At 38.9% G+C, this 17,621-nt stretch overlaps 2 protein-coding genes across 2 annotated transcripts; both read left to right on the top strand.

The window, feature by feature from the left end:
• Nucleotides 1-208: 208 nt before the first annotated feature.
• On the top strand, nt 209-1,234 carry LOC129621148 (olfactory receptor 11G2-like). The gene has a single exon (XM_055537224.1). It carries the CDS (start codon nt 299-301, stop codon nt 1,232-1,234), a length of 936 nt encoding a protein of 311 aa, XP_055393199.1. The 5' UTR covers nt 209-298.
• A 12,587-nt stretch (nt 1,235-13,821) lies between these two features.
• LOC129621149 (olfactory receptor 11G2-like) lies at nt 13,822-14,838 on the top strand. The gene has a single exon (XM_055537225.1). It carries the CDS (start codon nt 13,903-13,905, stop codon nt 14,836-14,838), a length of 936 nt encoding a protein of 311 aa, XP_055393200.1. The 5' UTR covers nt 13,822-13,902.
• The last annotated feature ends 2,783 nt before the right edge of the window (nt 14,839-17,621 follow it).

Here is a 17,621-nt window from a genome sequence, read left to right as displayed (position 1 = left end):
CCTGCCGGTCAATGCGGGAGACATAAAAGATGTGGGTTCAATCCCTGGGTTGGGAAGATCGCCTGGAGGAGAGCATGGCAAATCCTAGTATTCTTGCCTAGAGAATTCCGTGGACAGAAGAACCTGGCGGGCTACAGTCCCTAGGGTTGCAAAGAGTTGGACATGACTAAAGTGACTTAGCACTCAGGCATGCAAGTCCTTATATCTTTCCCAAGATGATTTAAGTATAAATCTGAGTCCTCATGTCTCTATACAAACTCATTTGATATTTGCTGGTCCTTTCACAGCTCCCAGATCCATGAAAATCTCCAACACCCCCAACACCTCCAGCACCATCACTGGCTTCATCCTCCTGGGCTTCCCTTGCCCCAGGGAGGGGCAGATTCTCCTCTTTGTGCTCTTCTCTGCTCTCTACCTCCTGACCCTCATGGGCAACGGTTCTATCATCTGTGCTGTGTGCTGGGATCAGAGATTCCACACCCCCATGTACATCCTGCTCGTCAACTTCTCCTTCCTGGAGATCTGGTATGTCACCTCCACTGTCCCCAACATGTTGGCCAACTTCCTCTCTGATGACAAGTTCATCTCCTTCTCTGGGTGCCTTCTCCAGTTCTACTTTTTCTTCTCCTTGGGTTCTATAGAAAGCTTTTTCTTGGCTATTATGGCATTTGATCGATACCTTGCCATCTGCTGGCCTCTACAGTACCCCACCATCATGACTGGACGTCTCTGCACCAATTTTGTGATCAGCTGCTGGGTACTTGGTTTTCTATGGTTTTTGATTCCCGTCATCATCATCTCCCAAATGTCTTTCTGTGGATCTGGGATCATTGACCACTTCCTGTGTGACCCAGGTCCTCTTCTAGCACTCACCTGCAAAAAACCTCCTGTGATGGAGCTTGTCTTCTCCACTCTAAGTCCTATTCCCCTCATCGCTCTTTTTCTCTTCATCATGGGGTCCTATGCTTTGGTCATAAAAGCTGTACTGAAACTTCCTTCAGCAGCTGGACGAAGGAAGGCTTTCTCCACCTGCGGGTCTCATCTGACTGTGGTTTCACTGTTCTATGGTTCAGTAGTGGTCATGTATGGGAGCCCAGCATCTGAGCATGGTGCTAGAATGCAGATGACTGTGACTCTGTTTTATTCTGTTGTCACCCCACTTCTTAATCCAATAATCTATAGTCTTAGGAACAAAGATATGAAAAAGGCCCTGAAGAAATTTCTGAGACTATAAAACTATTAACCAAAAAGACTCTTTAGCAAGTAGAGCCCAAATTTTTATTTACTAATTTGCAAACTTTTATAAATATTCTATTTAACTTATTTTCAGGTTAAAAACATTATTCAGAAAATTTTTCATTCGAGTATTGACCAAAATCTCAGTATCTTGTGAGCATGTTGTCTGTTGATTTTTTCTTCTCTTGGTTCCTGATCATTTGTCCTGTTTCTTCATATGCTTCCATATTTTTAATTGAATGCTGCACATTATATTTTTGACATTGTAAAGATAATGGATATAGTAATGCAACAAAGGTTAAATTTTCCCCAAGTAGCAGATAGAGTAAAAACAGATCAGTTTGATCCCATTTAAGGATTCATGTTGTAAAAATAACCTAAACCACTTTTGCTCTTATTTCTGGGATGTGACTCTTACTCAGGAATATGACCTTTCTAAGATCTCAGCTGCAAACCTGGACTGTTTTTAGGATACCTCCACCTTAGCAATCCCTGAATTCCTATTTTTGTACTCTGAAAAATCACGACTCCTAAAACATCTGCTCAGCTCTTTAGACTCCCAATTTCTGCTTTCTGCTAGATTTTTTTTAAATCTCATCTTGTATCTAAATGGCTGGCTGAGAAATCAAAAATGCCTTGAGAGGAAATTATAGTACCCTTTGATCTTCCTTCTCTGCGGTCCTCCTTTTCCAGAATTTGTTTCTCAAACCCCAAGTGCCTTACTGGCCATAGCACCAAACCTTTATTTCCTCAGTTCAGTCTGAGGAGAATCTACTGCTTTTTGCTGAGACAGTATTCTTCCTTCACCCCAATCTTTCCCATATGCCTTCCTACCTACATTTTCCTGCCCTACTGATTGCTATTTCTCAGGGGAAAACCCCCAAGGTGAATGTGGAACTCATCTCCTTGTTGCTCCCTTCTTGGAATTGTATCCCCTGAAGTCTTTTCTGTGTTAACTGCTTTCTAGTGCCTTAGAATGTTCTTTTTATGTATTTTGTCAAGGTTTTATAGTTATTTTTTGTAGAATGGTTAGTTTAATGCAAGTTTAATGGTTTAGTCATGACCATAGTCAGAGATTCTTGTCTTTTATATTTAAATTCCAGACATTCTCATTACTATTCTCAGTTTCAGAAGATGATCTTGTACCATAAATATGCAAAAACCCACAAAACAAAAAACAGTGAACACAGGGACTGGTACAAACGCAAATCTAGGAAGTAGATCTGCTTTTTTTCAATGCAGGCAGCTCCAGATTCCTGGGGCAGAGGCGAGGGTTGGGGGGAGGGGAAGGGCAGTTTACTTACAGTAAGATATGAAAAAGCAGAACCACAGAGAACAGATTTAGGCCATTTTTTCATTGGTATATAGTTGATTTGCAATCTTATATCAGTTTCAGGTGTACAGCATAGAAATTCAGTATTTTTACAGATTACACTATAAAACTACTGCACATTTCACTCATTGTTCAAACTACTGCACAACTGCACTCACTTCACATGCTAGCTGAGTAATGCTCAAAATTCTTCAAGCCAGGCTTCAACAGTTCATGAATCAAGAACTTTCAGATGTTCAAGCTGGACTTAGAAAAGGCAGAGGAACTAGAGATCAAATTGACAACATACACTGGATCATAGAAAAAGCAAGAGAATTCCAGAAGAACACCTACTTCTGCTTCATTGACTACACCAAAGCCTTTGACTGTGTGGATCACAACAAACTCTGGAAAATTCTGAAAGAGATGGGAATACCAGACCACCTGACCTGCCTCCTGCAAAACCCGTATGCAGGTCCAGAAGTAACAGTTAGAGCTGGATATGTAACAGACTGGTTCCAAAAGATAAATGATCAATGGTGGCCAGGACATGGGAACATTTGTACACTGTTGGTAGGAATATAAACTGGTGCAGCCACTATAGAAAACAGTATGGAGGGAGTCTCAAAAACTAAAAATTGAACTACCATATGATCTTGCAATTCTACTCCTGGGTGTTTATCTGAAGAAAATGAAGACACTAATTCAAAAACATAAATTCACCCAAATGTTCTTGGCAGCAATATTTACATGAGCCATGATATGGTAGTAGCCTAAGTGTTTATGATGTACAGATGAATGAATAAAGAAGATAAAAGGTGTGTGTGTGTGTGTGTGTGTAGAATAGAATACTATTCAGCTAAAAATAGAATGAAATTTTGTCATTTATAACAACATAGATGGACCTGGAGGATATTATGCATAATAACTCAGAGAAAGACAAATACTGAGTATTATCATACATATCTGGAATCCCAAAACTAAAACAAATGAATGAATATTTTGAGTGAATGTAAAAAAACAGAAACACATTCATGCATTTGGAGAACAAACTAGTGGTTACCAGTGAGGAGAGGGAAGAGGGAGGTTATTAATAGGTACACACTACTATGTATAAAATAAGCTACAAGAATACATTGTACAGCACAAGGAGTATCGCCAATATTTTATAACAACTTTACATGGAGTATATTATATTAAAAATACTCAATCATGATGTTGTTCACCTGAAACTAATATTATAAATCAACAGTACGTCAACTTTTAAAAATGGGATGTGAAGGGAAAAAAAAAAGAAAATGACTTGGCTCTCATAGCCAGAACCAGAAAAAAATTAGTTGGATCTTTTCCCAATATATAATAAATGCTTATTATTATAATTATCAAACAAGAGAAAAAATATAAAAATATTTAAAATTAAAAGTTATCTAAACCCATCACCCTCAGGTAAACACCATTAATATTTAAGTGAACAATATTTCATGTATTATTTTATACCCATACACACACTCATATAAGTTGATTTTATACAATCGGATATTGTACATGCTGTTTTTATGACAGACTCCTTTATTTTTTTCCTTCCCACTCCCTACTACCATCACTTCACCCACAATGTAGTTTTCACACATCCCGTCTCTACTAGATCAACAGTAATAACGACCTAGTATGTGTGCTTCATACTATTCTCCAAGATCCTAATTATATAAAAATATTTAATTATATAGAAGGATTTTTTCATTATCTTTCAAAAATCAAATCATTATTATATAGGTTTCCATACAAAGTGCTTTTACATTTAGCCTTATAGTATGCAATTATCTCCAAGTTTGATACCTGGGTCAGAAAGATTCCCTAAGGAAGGAAATGGCAACCTACTCCAATTATCTTACCTGGGAAATCCCAAGGAGAGAAGAGTCTAGTGAGCTACAGTCCATGGGCTCACAAAGTAGTCAGACATGACTTAGTGACTAAACAACAGCATTAAGCATACCGCATATGTTCATTTTCTATAGTAGACTAGAGATATATAATTAATAAAACCAGTCTTCTACGGGACGCTTCTATAGGAAGAGCTATTCATGAGTTTTGGTTAATACTAATTCCATAAAAGACATGACTGAGAACAAGTTTCATATACTTACTGAGAAGGTTTTCATTGAGGAAATTTAAGATTAAAGTCTTTATATAGGTATCATGATAATCAGGTAAATTATTGTCTGCATTTCTACTAAATGCAGCTAACTCGCAATGTGCCTGAAATGAACTTCTACTTTAGCCATTCAAGAATTGTACAGCCTCGGGTGTACATGTGTTCCCCACACACGTGTATACCCATGTACATCCTTTATCAAAATAAAAAAATTTAAAACTCAAAAAAAAAAAAAAAAAGAATTGTACAGCCTCAAGTACACCATCAGTATCTTTTTGTAAATGAGGTAACTAAGCCTTGATTGAGTAAGTAAGTTTACCAAACAGTTAAGAGCGTTGGAACCAGGTTGAATTAAAGAACTATGACTCCAGAAACCATACTATAAACTGTTATGCTATAGTGTCTCCTGATGTTAGGTTATCATATGTAAGCTTTCAAGTTAAGCATTTTATATACACTATCTTTTTTAGTCTTCATTATAGCATTATATGAGCCATTACTATTTCACCTGTTTTACAGAATAGAAAACTAAGGCCTGGAGAGAACAGATAACAATTTGCCAGTAATGCAGTCTAATAACAACTCAGAAAGCAGAGATTCAACCAAGTCTCTCTGAGTCCAAAACTCACATTCTTCATCGTTATTAATTTGTTGTAAGAGAGTTTTATATATATACATATATATGCTATTGAGTGAAAGTGGGAAAAATTCCCCTTGTGCCTCTACAGCTGAATAATATTCAGCTATTAGGAAGAGTTTATGGGGAAAGGCTGATAAGAACTTAGTGAATAAGTACAGTTGTTGTTTAGTCGCTAAGTTGTGTCCAACTCTTTGCAAGCCCATGGGCTGTAGCCCTCCAGGCTCCTTGTCCATGGGATTTCCCAGGCAAGAATACTGGAGTGGGTTGCCATTTCCTTCTACAAGGAATTTTCCTGCATTGGCAGGCTGATTCTTTCCTGCTGAGCCACAATTAGGAAGTATTTATGGGAAATGGCTGATAAGAACTTAGTGAATTAGTATAGTATAATATTATAAATACAACATGTGCAGAAAAGTTAAATCCAGTCTTCAGAAAACAACACAAAAAAAGTATAAAAATACTTTAAATGGCAATGTTTGAGTAGTAATGTGGAGGTCTTTTTCTATTTTGTTTTTTTTTTTTCCCAATTTTATGCTTTATTGTCAAATGCTGCAATATTAAGTATTGAGTGCCCATGACTTAATGATAGTTTGACCTGTGATTTTTCAACTTTATAACTGCATGAAAGCAATATTCATTTAGTAGAAACCTTACTTTGAATTTTTAATTATGGTCTTTTCCCAGGCTAGTGATACACGGTAAGATACTCTGTCGTGATGCTGGGCATCAGCAGCACATGACAGCTCCCAATCGGGCACGTAATCACAAGGGTAAATAACCATGTTGTACTGATAAACCATCCTGTTTTTTCACGTTTAATACAGGAAGAAAATTCTTGAAATTTATATGGAAACAAAAAAGGCTATGCATAGCCAAAGCAATCTTGAGAAAGAATAACAGAGCTGGAGGAATCCGACTTCTTGACCTCAGACTGGAGTACAAAGCTACAGTAACCGAGACAGTATGGTGCTGGTACAAAAATAGAAATATAGATCAACGGAACAGGATAGAAAGCTCAGAAATAAATCCACACACCTATGGTCATTAATCTAAGACAAAGGACAAATGACTATATAGTGAAGGAAAGACATTCTCGTCAATAAATGGTGCTGAGGAAACTGGACAGTTACATGCAAAAAAAATGCAATTAGAACATTCTTTAACAACATACAGAAAAATAAATTCAAATGGACTAAAGACCTAAATGTAAGACCAAATACTATAAATCTCTTACAGGAAAACATAGGCAGAACTCTGACATAAAATGCAGAATATCTTTTTCACACCATCTCCCAGAGTAATGAGAATGAAAACAAAAAAAAACTAATGGGACCCAATTAAACTCAAAAGCTTTTGCACAGCAACAGAAACCATAAGCAAATTAAAAAAAAAAAACTCACAGAATAGGAGAAAATATTTGCAAATGATGCCAACAACAAAGGATTAGTCATCAAAAATTAAAAACAGCTCATGCAGCTCAATATCATGAAAAAAAAAAAACAATTAAAAAAATGGGCAGAGGACATAAATGGATAGGTATCTATACAAAAAAGACACACAAAAGGCCAAGAAGCACATGAAAAGATGCTCAACATTGCTAGCTATTAGAGAAATTTAAATCAAAACTCTGATGAGATGTTACCTCATATCACTCAGTAGGCCATCACCACCAAAAATCCAAAAACAATATATGCTGAAGGAGGTATGGAGGAAACCGAACCCTCCTACACTGTTGGTGGAATGTAAATTGGTACAGCCATTATGAGAACAATACGGAGGTTCCTTAAAAACTGAAAATAGAGCTACCATCAGTTCAGTTCATTTGCTCAGTTGTGTCCAACTCTTTCCAACCCCATGAATTGCAGCACGCCAGGCCTCCCTGTCCAACACCAACTCCCGAAGTTTACCCAAACTCATGTCCATCAAGTCAGTGATGCCATCCAGCCATCTCATCCTCTGTCATCCCCTTCTCCTCCAGCCCCCAATCCCTCCCCGCATCAGGGTCTTTTCCTATGAGTCAAGTCTTCACATGAGGTGGCCAAAGTATTGGAGTTTCAGCTTCAACATCAGTCCTTCCAATGAACACCCAGGACTGATCTCTTTTAGGGTGGAGTGATTGGATCTCCTTGCAGTCCAAGGGACTCTCAAGAGTCTTCTCCAACACCACAGTTCAAAAGCATCAATTCTTTGGTGCTCAGCTTTCTTCACAATCCAACTCTCACATCCATACATGACCACTGGAAAAACCATAGCCTTGACTAGACAGACCTTGTTGGCAAAGTAATGTCTCTGCTTTTGAATATGCTATCTAGGGTGGTCATAACTTTCCTTCCAAAGAGTAAGCGTCTTTTAATTTCATGGCTGCAATCACCATCTGCAGTGATTTTGGAGCCCAAAAAAATAAAGTCTGACGCTGTTTCCACTGTTTCCCCATCTATTTCCCATGAAGTGATGGGACCGGACGCCATGATCTTAGTTTTCTGAATGTTGAGCTTTAAGCCACTTTTTCACTCTCCTCTTTCACTTTCATCAAGAGGCTTTTTAGTTCCTCTTCTCTTTCTGCCATAAGGGTGGTGTCATCTGCATATCTGAGGTTATTGATATTTCTCCAGGCAATCTTGATATGATCCAGTAATTCCATTCCAGGGCATATATCCTGAGAAAAATATGGCTCAAAAGGATTCATGTACACCAATGTTCATTAAAGTGCTGCTTACAATAGCCAAGACATGGAAGCAACCTAAATGTCTATCAACAGATGAATGGATAAAGTAAACATGATATGCATATACAATGGAATATTACTCAGCCATTAAAAAGAAGGAACCAATGCCATCTGAAGCAACATGGATAAATCTGAAGATTATCATAGTAAGTGAAGTAAGTCTTACAGAGAAAGACAAATGTCACATGATATTGCTTATATGTGAAAATTTTTTTTAAATGATACAAATGAACTTATTTACAAAACAGACACAGATTCACAGACCTAGAGAATGAATTTATGATTACCAGGGCAGAAGGGTGGCAGGCAGGGATAGACTGGGAGTTTGGGATTAACATGTACACACTGCTATATTTAAAATAGATAACCAGCAAGGACCTACTGTATAGCACAGGAAACTCTCAATATTCTGTAATAACCTATATAGAAAAAGAATTTTTAAAAGAAAAGATATATGTATTTGTATAACTGAATCACTTTGCTGTATACCTGAACTAACACAACATCATTAACCAACTATGTTTCAATATAAAATAAAAATTTTTTAAATAATTTTGTGAGAAACTGAGCTGAGGGGGAAAATGACAGGAAAGGTTAACAAAATAAGGCAAAGAGAACATTTAGTGAGTTAGCTCTTTACTTCTGCATGAATAAATAATCTCCTGGGATCCTCACTTCACAGGGCTTAACTCTCACACTAGTAGTCATCAATGCAGAGGGTTCTTGCCTGCTTTTCAGAGGGTAAGATAATATTCACCCAACAAAAATATATGATCTTCCCCTGTGTGTCTAAGCAATTTGATGTAACTGTTGACACAAGGACTTCTACAGGAAATACTGGAGAAAGGGTAAAAATATAAAAATTTAACAACAACAGTGGTAACAATAGCAATAGGTTAAGGCTCCAGTGCAAAAGTTTTTATTTGGCAATTTTGAATCTCATGGTGTGGACAGAGGGAAACAACAAAGCTATTCAAACAAGGAAGTGAAATGACCGGATAAGTCTTTGACGTGAAAATCCTTCACAAATTGAAGGGAAAGGGACAAGAAGTGGATTATGCTAAGACATCTGTACCTCCATCAAGATGAGGAAGCTTAGATCCAACTCCCTGATGCAATCCCTGAGTAGAGCTAAGGAATGTTCTGCTCTGGCCTCTCTCAGACCTGACAAGTGGACCCTCAAAACATCTGCTTGACACTCACAGGGCTCAAGTACAAGTGAGAAAGGAAAGATCTATAAAACAACCAGGGAGGCCCTGGAAGGGGATGGATTCCTGGGGCAACTAGCTGCACAGCCCTCTATGGCTGAGGTCACATCATACCTTCAGCCACCTATCTTTTCTTTCTAGAAAATTAAAGGAGGCTCTGTTTCCAAAACTCATAATTGATTGATAGCATTCACTAGAGGCCCAGGAACAGTTTCTTACATCATGGCCACCACACTGTGTTATTTTTATAGCCTTTCCTTTAACACTCGATAGGCAATCCGAGTTGTCTTACACATGGATGAAATCTCTTGCCATCCCTGAGAATTGGGAGGCTTTAAAAAGTAACATTTTCCACTCTACTGGGAGTCAAAGGTAAAACAGAACGATCAGAGTCTCCAGAGAAGGCAGGCCCCAGAGGAAGGGAATAACTAGTAAAGAACATTCTCCTAACACAGAACTTCTTCTAGAAGTGGTAAATTGATCCTCATGGATCCTCACTCCCTGGAGCCTCTGCTTAGAATCTCTCCATCCTCCAGCAGACACAGAAAGATTGTCACCTTATTTCTACTGCTTCACTGCTTGATGGTTTCTGTAGAGAAGACCAACCTTCCTCTCCAGAAAGACCAGACATTCAGAGAAACTTCAGGTCTGGATTGCCCTCTTTGTCCATATTCTTAGAGGAGAAAGTAAATATTAAAAAGTTAGAAAAACTACTACCCTCTAAATAAGAGTTCCTTTACTTTGCTTTAGCTATATATGATATTGAAAGAAAGTGAAGGTGAAAGTGAAGTCACTCAGTCATGTCCGGCTCTTTGCGACCCCGTGGACTATAGCCCACCAGGTTCCTCCGTCCATGGGATTCTCCAGGCAAGAATACTGGAGTGGGTTGCCATTTCCTTCTCCAGGGGATCTTCCGGACCCAGGGATTGAGCCCAGGTCTCCCGCATTGCAGGCAGATGCTTTAACCTCTGAGCCACCAGGGAAGCATATTGGCTAAAAAGTTCATCCAGGTCTTGTATGTTATATCTTGTGTGTGTGTGTGTGTGTGTGCATGTGTGTGTGTGTGCATGTGCACATGCGCACTCAGTTGTATCTAACTCTTTGCAACCCTATGAATTGTAGCCTGTCAGGCTCCTCTGTCCATGAGATTCTCCAGACAAGAATACTGGAGTGGGCTCACACTCCTTTCTCCAGGGAATCTTCCCGATCCAGGGATTAAACTCAGGTCTCCTGCACTGCATGGGGCAGGTGTGCTATCTCCTGACCAAACGAAATGAAATAGATGGATGTGCTATTGCGATAGCAGGCCAATAATGCTTCCACCCCATTGTGCTGCCTTAAACTAGCCCTGAGGAAAAAGTAAAATATCAGAGAAATGTCTTTCCTTCATTTTATCTAGTATAGCTGATGACCTGACTATTCAAGATTGAGTTTAACCCAACCTTTCCAAGATATAATTCAGGTAAGTATGTAGTTTTTCTTGTTTGGCTTTGTTAATGACTCAGTCCAAACATCCTGTATACATCACACAGCTTTGACACCACTATTTGAATATTCCCGCTCTTTCTGCCACAGCACTTTCTACAACTAATTCAGGGGACACTTCCTGCCTCTCTGGACAGCTCCAGTGTCCCCTTTGTGCCAGGTGAAACCACAGCTACTCTGTACAGAGGAGGAAATTAATTAAGGGTAAGTAACAAACAATACAATCTTGTTAGAAATATTTTTTTTCATCCATAGTCGATTTAGTTAAGTTGAGCATGAAATGATGATGGCACACACAGAATCTTTTTTCACATCTTTCTTATTTTCTAGGGCATATTGTCAGGCTCTCAAAGTAAAACTGCCCCGAGAGGGAACTGGCCTGGATCTTTTCCCTTCTTGTAGAAGTGAAAATCTATCCAACTGATTTTCTCATGTAAGAGATAGATGTAACTACAATATCACTTCTAGATCTTATAGATCTCACAGCCTTGATATCATGTGTACTTGCAGTATACTTGGAATAGGAGTAAGCATGCTATAATGAAAAGTAATTAAAAATCATACAGTACTATTCCTTTCTCATATAAAGAAAAGAAAGCTAAAAAGAACAGAGTTGTGGTTGCCAAGGGGGAAGAGGGAGAGAGAGGCATGGGCAGTAGATACCGCCCATGTTTGGGGTTAGTAGATACAAACTATTACATTTAGAATGGGTAAACAAAATGGAACAAATTTTTCAAGCAACGGAAAAACAATAAGGTCCTATTGTGTAGCACAGGGAACTATATCCATTATGGAAAAGAACATTAAAGAGAACGTATGTATGTGTATAACTGAGTGACTTTGCTGTACAGCAGAAATTAGCACAACACTGTAAATCAACTATACTTCAATTAAAAATAAAGAATAAAAATTTTAAAAATTAAGAAAACAAAGTTTATAGACAATAGAAGACTCCACTAGAGCCAACAAGCTACTTTGTTATGAGGCTGAACCCTAGAATTTCCTCCCATCTTCCTCCTCTCCTATTTTAACATCCACAACTGGGGGGCCATAATTATCTCCAGAAACAGAGAGTAAGCCACTTGTGTTGGGACATGGTCTTCCACACAGAACATTAGCTTCCAATACTTCTTTGAATGGATTCATCTCAAGTCTGGGCCAGCACTCTCATTACCTAGATCACTTGGAGCCTGTTCCTGTATAATTCATTTCCTAAGATTTCATCTCACAAGCTATTTGAAGCTCAAATGAAGTAATTGGTAAATATTTCTATAGTATCTGTCTATATTCTCTACATTGTTCACAATGTAGATAGTCATTTCTTTAAAAAAATGTTTACAAAGTACATACCCTCTTCCTCATAGTATGCTGAGCAGTAGGAATTAAGAGTGACCATGAAGGCCAACAACAAGAAAGACACTTAGTCAGGAAAGTACTGCTGCTTCTAGAAACTGAAAGAAGGCCAATGTTATATCACTGAAGTATCGTGTGGAGGAAGGAGGCAGTGCATGCATGTGTGTGTGTGTGTGTGTGTGTGTGTGTGTAAAGAAACAGAAAGAGAAAGGCAATCCTGATGACTTTGGAAACTGAATTTTTATAATTAAACTGGTCCAAAAAAAATCTGTGAGAGTAGAACAGGCTGATTCCAGCTGCCCTCTAGAGGTCTCCTCCATTTCTAATAAGGTCACACCATGGACCAAAGAGTTTCCATTATTCTACAGTAAAATGAATGTCTTTGCTTTCCTGTCTCTATAAATGTATTGACCAGGGCTCAGCAAATTATGGCAATAAGTCAAATATGGCCTGCTTTTGTATAGCCAGTGAGCTAAGAATTTTTACTTTTTAATTTAAATTTAAAAATCCATAGAAAACTAATGTATATTTGCTGACCCTTGGTGCAGAGTATTACAAAATGAGTCCCTCTCTACTGTTATGCTGCCTAGCGTAGGTATTATAGTCCAAACACATGCAGCTTGCAGTAGGATCAGTAGAGCACAGGGTATGGAATACATCCTGCTACCCCACTGTTTGTTGAAACCTGTTTTATATTTGCAATGTTTATGTTAGTATAGGGTGTGTATATCTCCCTTACACACAGCGTGTGTGTGTCTGTGTGCATGCGTGTGCATGAGAGACACAGAAAAAGTATGTTTGACTAACAGAATCATGAGGAGAGTTTGGAGATATGAATAAGGGTCAATTCAAAGACCCTAGTTTGAACATTTGTTTGATCCTAAGTGCATTGGGAAGCTATTTGAAATTTGTGTGATCTGATTTTCTTTTTTTTTTTTAAGAGTCATTCTGGCCATGGTATGGATCACAAATTGTAGAGAGACACAGATGAGAAACAAGAAATCCAGTTAGGACACTATCACAGTGGTCCAGTGAAGAAAAGAAGATGATGGCTTGAATTAGAGAGAGGTGAATGGGCATGAAACTTATTTTAGAGACAGACTAACAGAAATTGCTGATGAATTAGATGTGAGGGTAAAGGAAAGGGAAGAAATACTACACTGAAATGTTTCATCAGAAATAAATAAATAAATAAGTTCTTAAATATTTAATCTGAAGGGTCATTTATTAGATTAAACAGATGTTTACCCTTAAATGAAATTTCAGGAACCCCAGCAGAACAACCCTGGTCAAAAATACCTAAGCATTATAAGTAACAATTGTTTTTAATTGAACATCAAAAAAGCTACCTTCCTCTGAATTAGTACTGGACTTACAATCATTTTTAGAAACCATAAAGGACCTTTATATGCAGCAGAATTATTCTTTTCTGTCCCTATTTTTCTGAGAAATTAGATAGGCGGTAGGATGGTAGGTAGCTAGGTAGGTAGCTAGGTAGGTAGGTAGGTAGATAGATAGTCAGACAGATTCTCTATTAAGAACAAAGTTTAATGTTCAAATACCTCTACCACACTTTCCTTCAAGAGTTTACCAACTCTGATCAAATATTTTCTTGAATCCATGATGAAAATGTGAACAAGAATAGTTAACCCAGTTTACAAGGGAAAAACTAGCTACTAATATATAAATCCCTACTTACTTTTCCAAGATGATTTAAATATAAATTTGGGTCCTGATATCTCTATACAAACTCATTTGATATTTGCTGGTTCTTTCACAGCTGACAGACACATGCAAATCTCCAACACCTTCAACAATTCCAGCACCATCACTGGCTTCATCCTCCTGGGCTTCCCTTGCCCCAGGGAGGGGCAGATTCTCCTCTTTGTGCTCTTCTCTGCTGTCTACCTCCTGACCCTCATGGGCAACGGTTCTATCATCTGTGCTGTGCGCTGGGATCAGAGACTCCACACCCCCATGTACATCCTGCTCGCCAACTTCTCCTTCCTGGAGATCTGGTATGTCACCTCCACTGTCCCCAACATGTTGGCCAACTTCCTCTCTGACAACAAGCTCATCTCCTTCTCTGGGTGCTTTCTCCAGTTCTACTTTTTCTTCTCCTTGGGTTCTACAGAATGCTTTTTCTTGGCTATTATGGCATTTGATCGATACCTTGCCATCTGCTGGCCTCTGCACTACCCCACTCTCATGACTGGACGTCTCTGTGCCAATCTCGTGATCAGCTGCTGGGTATTTGGTTTCCTCTGGTTCTTGATTCCCATCATCATCATCTCCCAAATGTCTTTCTGTGGATCTGGGACCATTGACCACTTCCTGTGTGACCCAGGTCCTCTTCTAGCGCTCACTTGCAAAAAAACTCCTGTGATAGAGCTTGTCTTCTCCACTTTAAGTCCTGTGCCCCTCATCATTCCTTTTCTCTTCATCATGGGGTCTTATGCTCTGGTCCTGAGAGCTGTATTGAAAGTCCCTTCAGCAGCTGGGCGAAAAAAGGCTTTCTCCACCTGTGGGTCTCATCTGGCTGTGGTTTCACTGTTTTATGGCTCAGTCCTTGTAATGTATGGGAGTCCAACATCTGAGCATGAAGGTGGAATGCAGAAGATTGTGACTCTGTTTTATTCTGTTGTGACGCCACTTCTTAACCCTGTAATATATAGTCTTAGAAACAAAGATATGAAAAAGGCTCTGCAGAAATTTCTTAGACTATAAAAAGTGTTAATCAAAAGAGTTCTTGAGCAATTAGAGACCTAAATTGTGTTTAGGTCTCAAAAAACCTCATTTTCAGGTTTAAAGAAAAATGTGGGGATTTTTTTCAGATAATCATTCATCCTAATATTGACTAAAATTTCAGTCACCTGTGAACGTGTATCTGTTGCTTATTTATTCTCTTGGTTCTTGCTCATTTGTCCTGTTTCTTTTTTTTTTTTTTGGTCCTGTTTCTCATTTTTTACCAAATGCTGAACATTACATTTTAAAATTTTTTAAATAATGTAGTAAAGAAAGTTTTCTTTTACCAGAAGATAGAGTAAAGCAGATCACTTTGATCTCATTTAAGGAGTACTTATTTTAAGGTGTAATAAAAACAGTCTAAAACAGCTTTGCTCTTATTTCTGGGATGTGATCCTTGGTCAGTAACATGAGCATTCTGAGATTTCAATCGCACACCTGAGCTGTTTTAAGGACACCTCCACCTTAGAGAGCCCTGACTTTCTATTCCTAGATTCTGAAACCCATGACTCCTAAGACCTCTGCTCAGCTCTTTAAACTCCCAGTTTCTTCTTTCTGCTAGACTTCTTGAATTCTCATCTTGCACATGAATGACTGGGAAATCAAAAAATGCCTAGAAAGGAAACTACCTCACATTTTGACCCTCACTTCTCCGTGGTCCTCCTGTATCCAGTATTTTTTCTCAAACACCAGTTTCTCTGGCAGCCACAAACACCAAATCCCTTATACCCTTAGTTCAATGAAACTACTGTTTTCTGCTGAGACTTTATTCTTCCTTCTCACTGTTCTTTCTCAGATACCTCCATGTCCCCATACTCCCCAACCCAGTGATTGTCATCCTAGGGGAGAAACACTCAAGGTAAATGTGGAGCTCCTCTTCTTATTCCTCTCTTCCCTGGAATTATAGCCCCTGAAGTCATGTCTGTGGACTTCTCTCTAGTGCCTTCAAAGGCTTGTTTTATGTAATTTCTTCAGATTTTGTAGTTACTTTCAGTAGAAGGGTAAGTTTAATCCAAGCTGATTAGTCATGACTATAACCAAAATTTGTTTTCTATTATATCTAAGTTCCATACTTTCTCACTTCTCCCCTCACTTTCGGAAGATGATCTTGTAGCATAATCATGCAAAAACCCACAAATCAGAGACAAGTGAATACAGGGACTGGTAGCAAAGGCCTGATTTTCTTTTCACTGCAAGAACCTCCAGATTCTTGAGTGTTCTACCCTGCAAACAAGGTGGGCAAGGAGAAGGGTTGATTTCAATAAAATAAGGAAAACCAGTAACCCAGAGACAAATTTAGGCCTAATTCTTTTAAGGGAGAGGTGCTCAGGAATTGTTCAGGTCAGTTCAGTTCAGCCGCTCAGTCGAGTCCAACACTTTATGACCCCATGGACTGCAGCACACCAGGCCTCCCTGTCCATCACCAACTCTCAGAACTTACTCAAACTCATGTCCACTGAGTCATTGATGTGATCCAACCATCTCATCCTCTGTCGTCTCCTTCTCCTCCTGCCTTCAACCTTTCCCAGTATCAGGGTCTTTACAAATGAGTCAGTTCTTTGCATCTGGTGACAAAGGATTGGAGTTTCATCTTCAGCATCAGTCCTTCTAATGAATATTCAGGACTGATTACCTTTAGGATGGACTGGTTGGTCTCTGTGCAGTCCAAGGGACTCTCAAGAGTCTTCTCCAACACCACAGTTCAAAAGCATCAATTCTTCGGCGCTCAGCTTCTTTAATAGTCCAACACTCACATCCACACATGACTACTGGAAAAACCATACCTTTGACTAGACAGATCTTTGTTGGCAAGGTAATGTCTCTGCTTTTTAATATGCTGTCTAGGTTGGTCATAACTTTCCTTCCAAGGAGTAAGCATCTTGTAATTTCATGGCTGCAGTCGCCATCTGCAGTGATTTTGGAGCCCAAAAAAATAAAGTCTGACACTGTTTCCACTGTTTCCCCATCTGTTTTCCATGAAGTGATGGGACCAGATGCCATGATCTTCATTTTCTGAATGTTAAGTTTTAAGCTAACTTTTTCACTCTCTTCTTTCACTTTCATCAAGAGACTCTTTAGTTCTTCTTCGCTTTTTGCCATAAGGGTGGTGTCATCTGCATATATGAGGTTATTGATATATTTCCTGGTGATCTTGATTCCAGCTTGTGCTTCATCCAGCCCAGCATTTCTCATGATGTACTCTGCATAGAAGTTAAATAAGCAGGGTGACAATATACAGCCTTGACGTACTTCTTTCCCGATTTGGAACCACTCTGTTGTTCCATGTCCAGTTCTAACTGTTGCTTCCTGACCTGCATACAGATTTCTCAGGAGGCAGGTCAGATGGTCTGATATTCCCATCTCTTTAAGAATCTTCCACAGTTTTTTGTGATCCACACAGTCAAAGGCTTTGGCATAGTCAATAAAACAGAAGTAAATGTTTTTCTGGAACTCTCTTGCTTTTTCGATGATTCAGCAGATGTTGGCAATTTGATCTCTGGTTCCTCTGCCTTTTCTAAATCCAGCTTGAACATCTGGAAGTTCATGGTTCATGTACTGTTGAAGCCTGGCTTGGAGAATTTTGAGCATTACTCTGCTAGCGTGTGAGATGAGTGCAACTGTGTGGTGGTTAGAGAATTCTTTGGCATTGCCTTTCTTTGGGATTGGAATGAAAACTGACCTTTTCCAGTCCTGTGGCCACTGATGAGTTTTCCAAATTTCCTGGCATATTGAGTTCAGCACTTTCACAGCATCATCCTTTAGGA

This window comes from Bubalus kerabau, chromosome 10 (genome assembly GCF_029407905.1).
Source record: "Bubalus kerabau isolate K-KA32 ecotype Philippines breed swamp buffalo chromosome 10, PCC_UOA_SB_1v2, whole genome shotgun sequence".
Lineage (NCBI taxonomy): Eukaryota > Metazoa > Chordata > Mammalia > Artiodactyla > Bovidae > Bubalus > Bubalus kerabau.
Note: the sequence above shows the minus strand (reverse complement) of the source record. Positions and strands in the feature narration are given on the sequence as shown.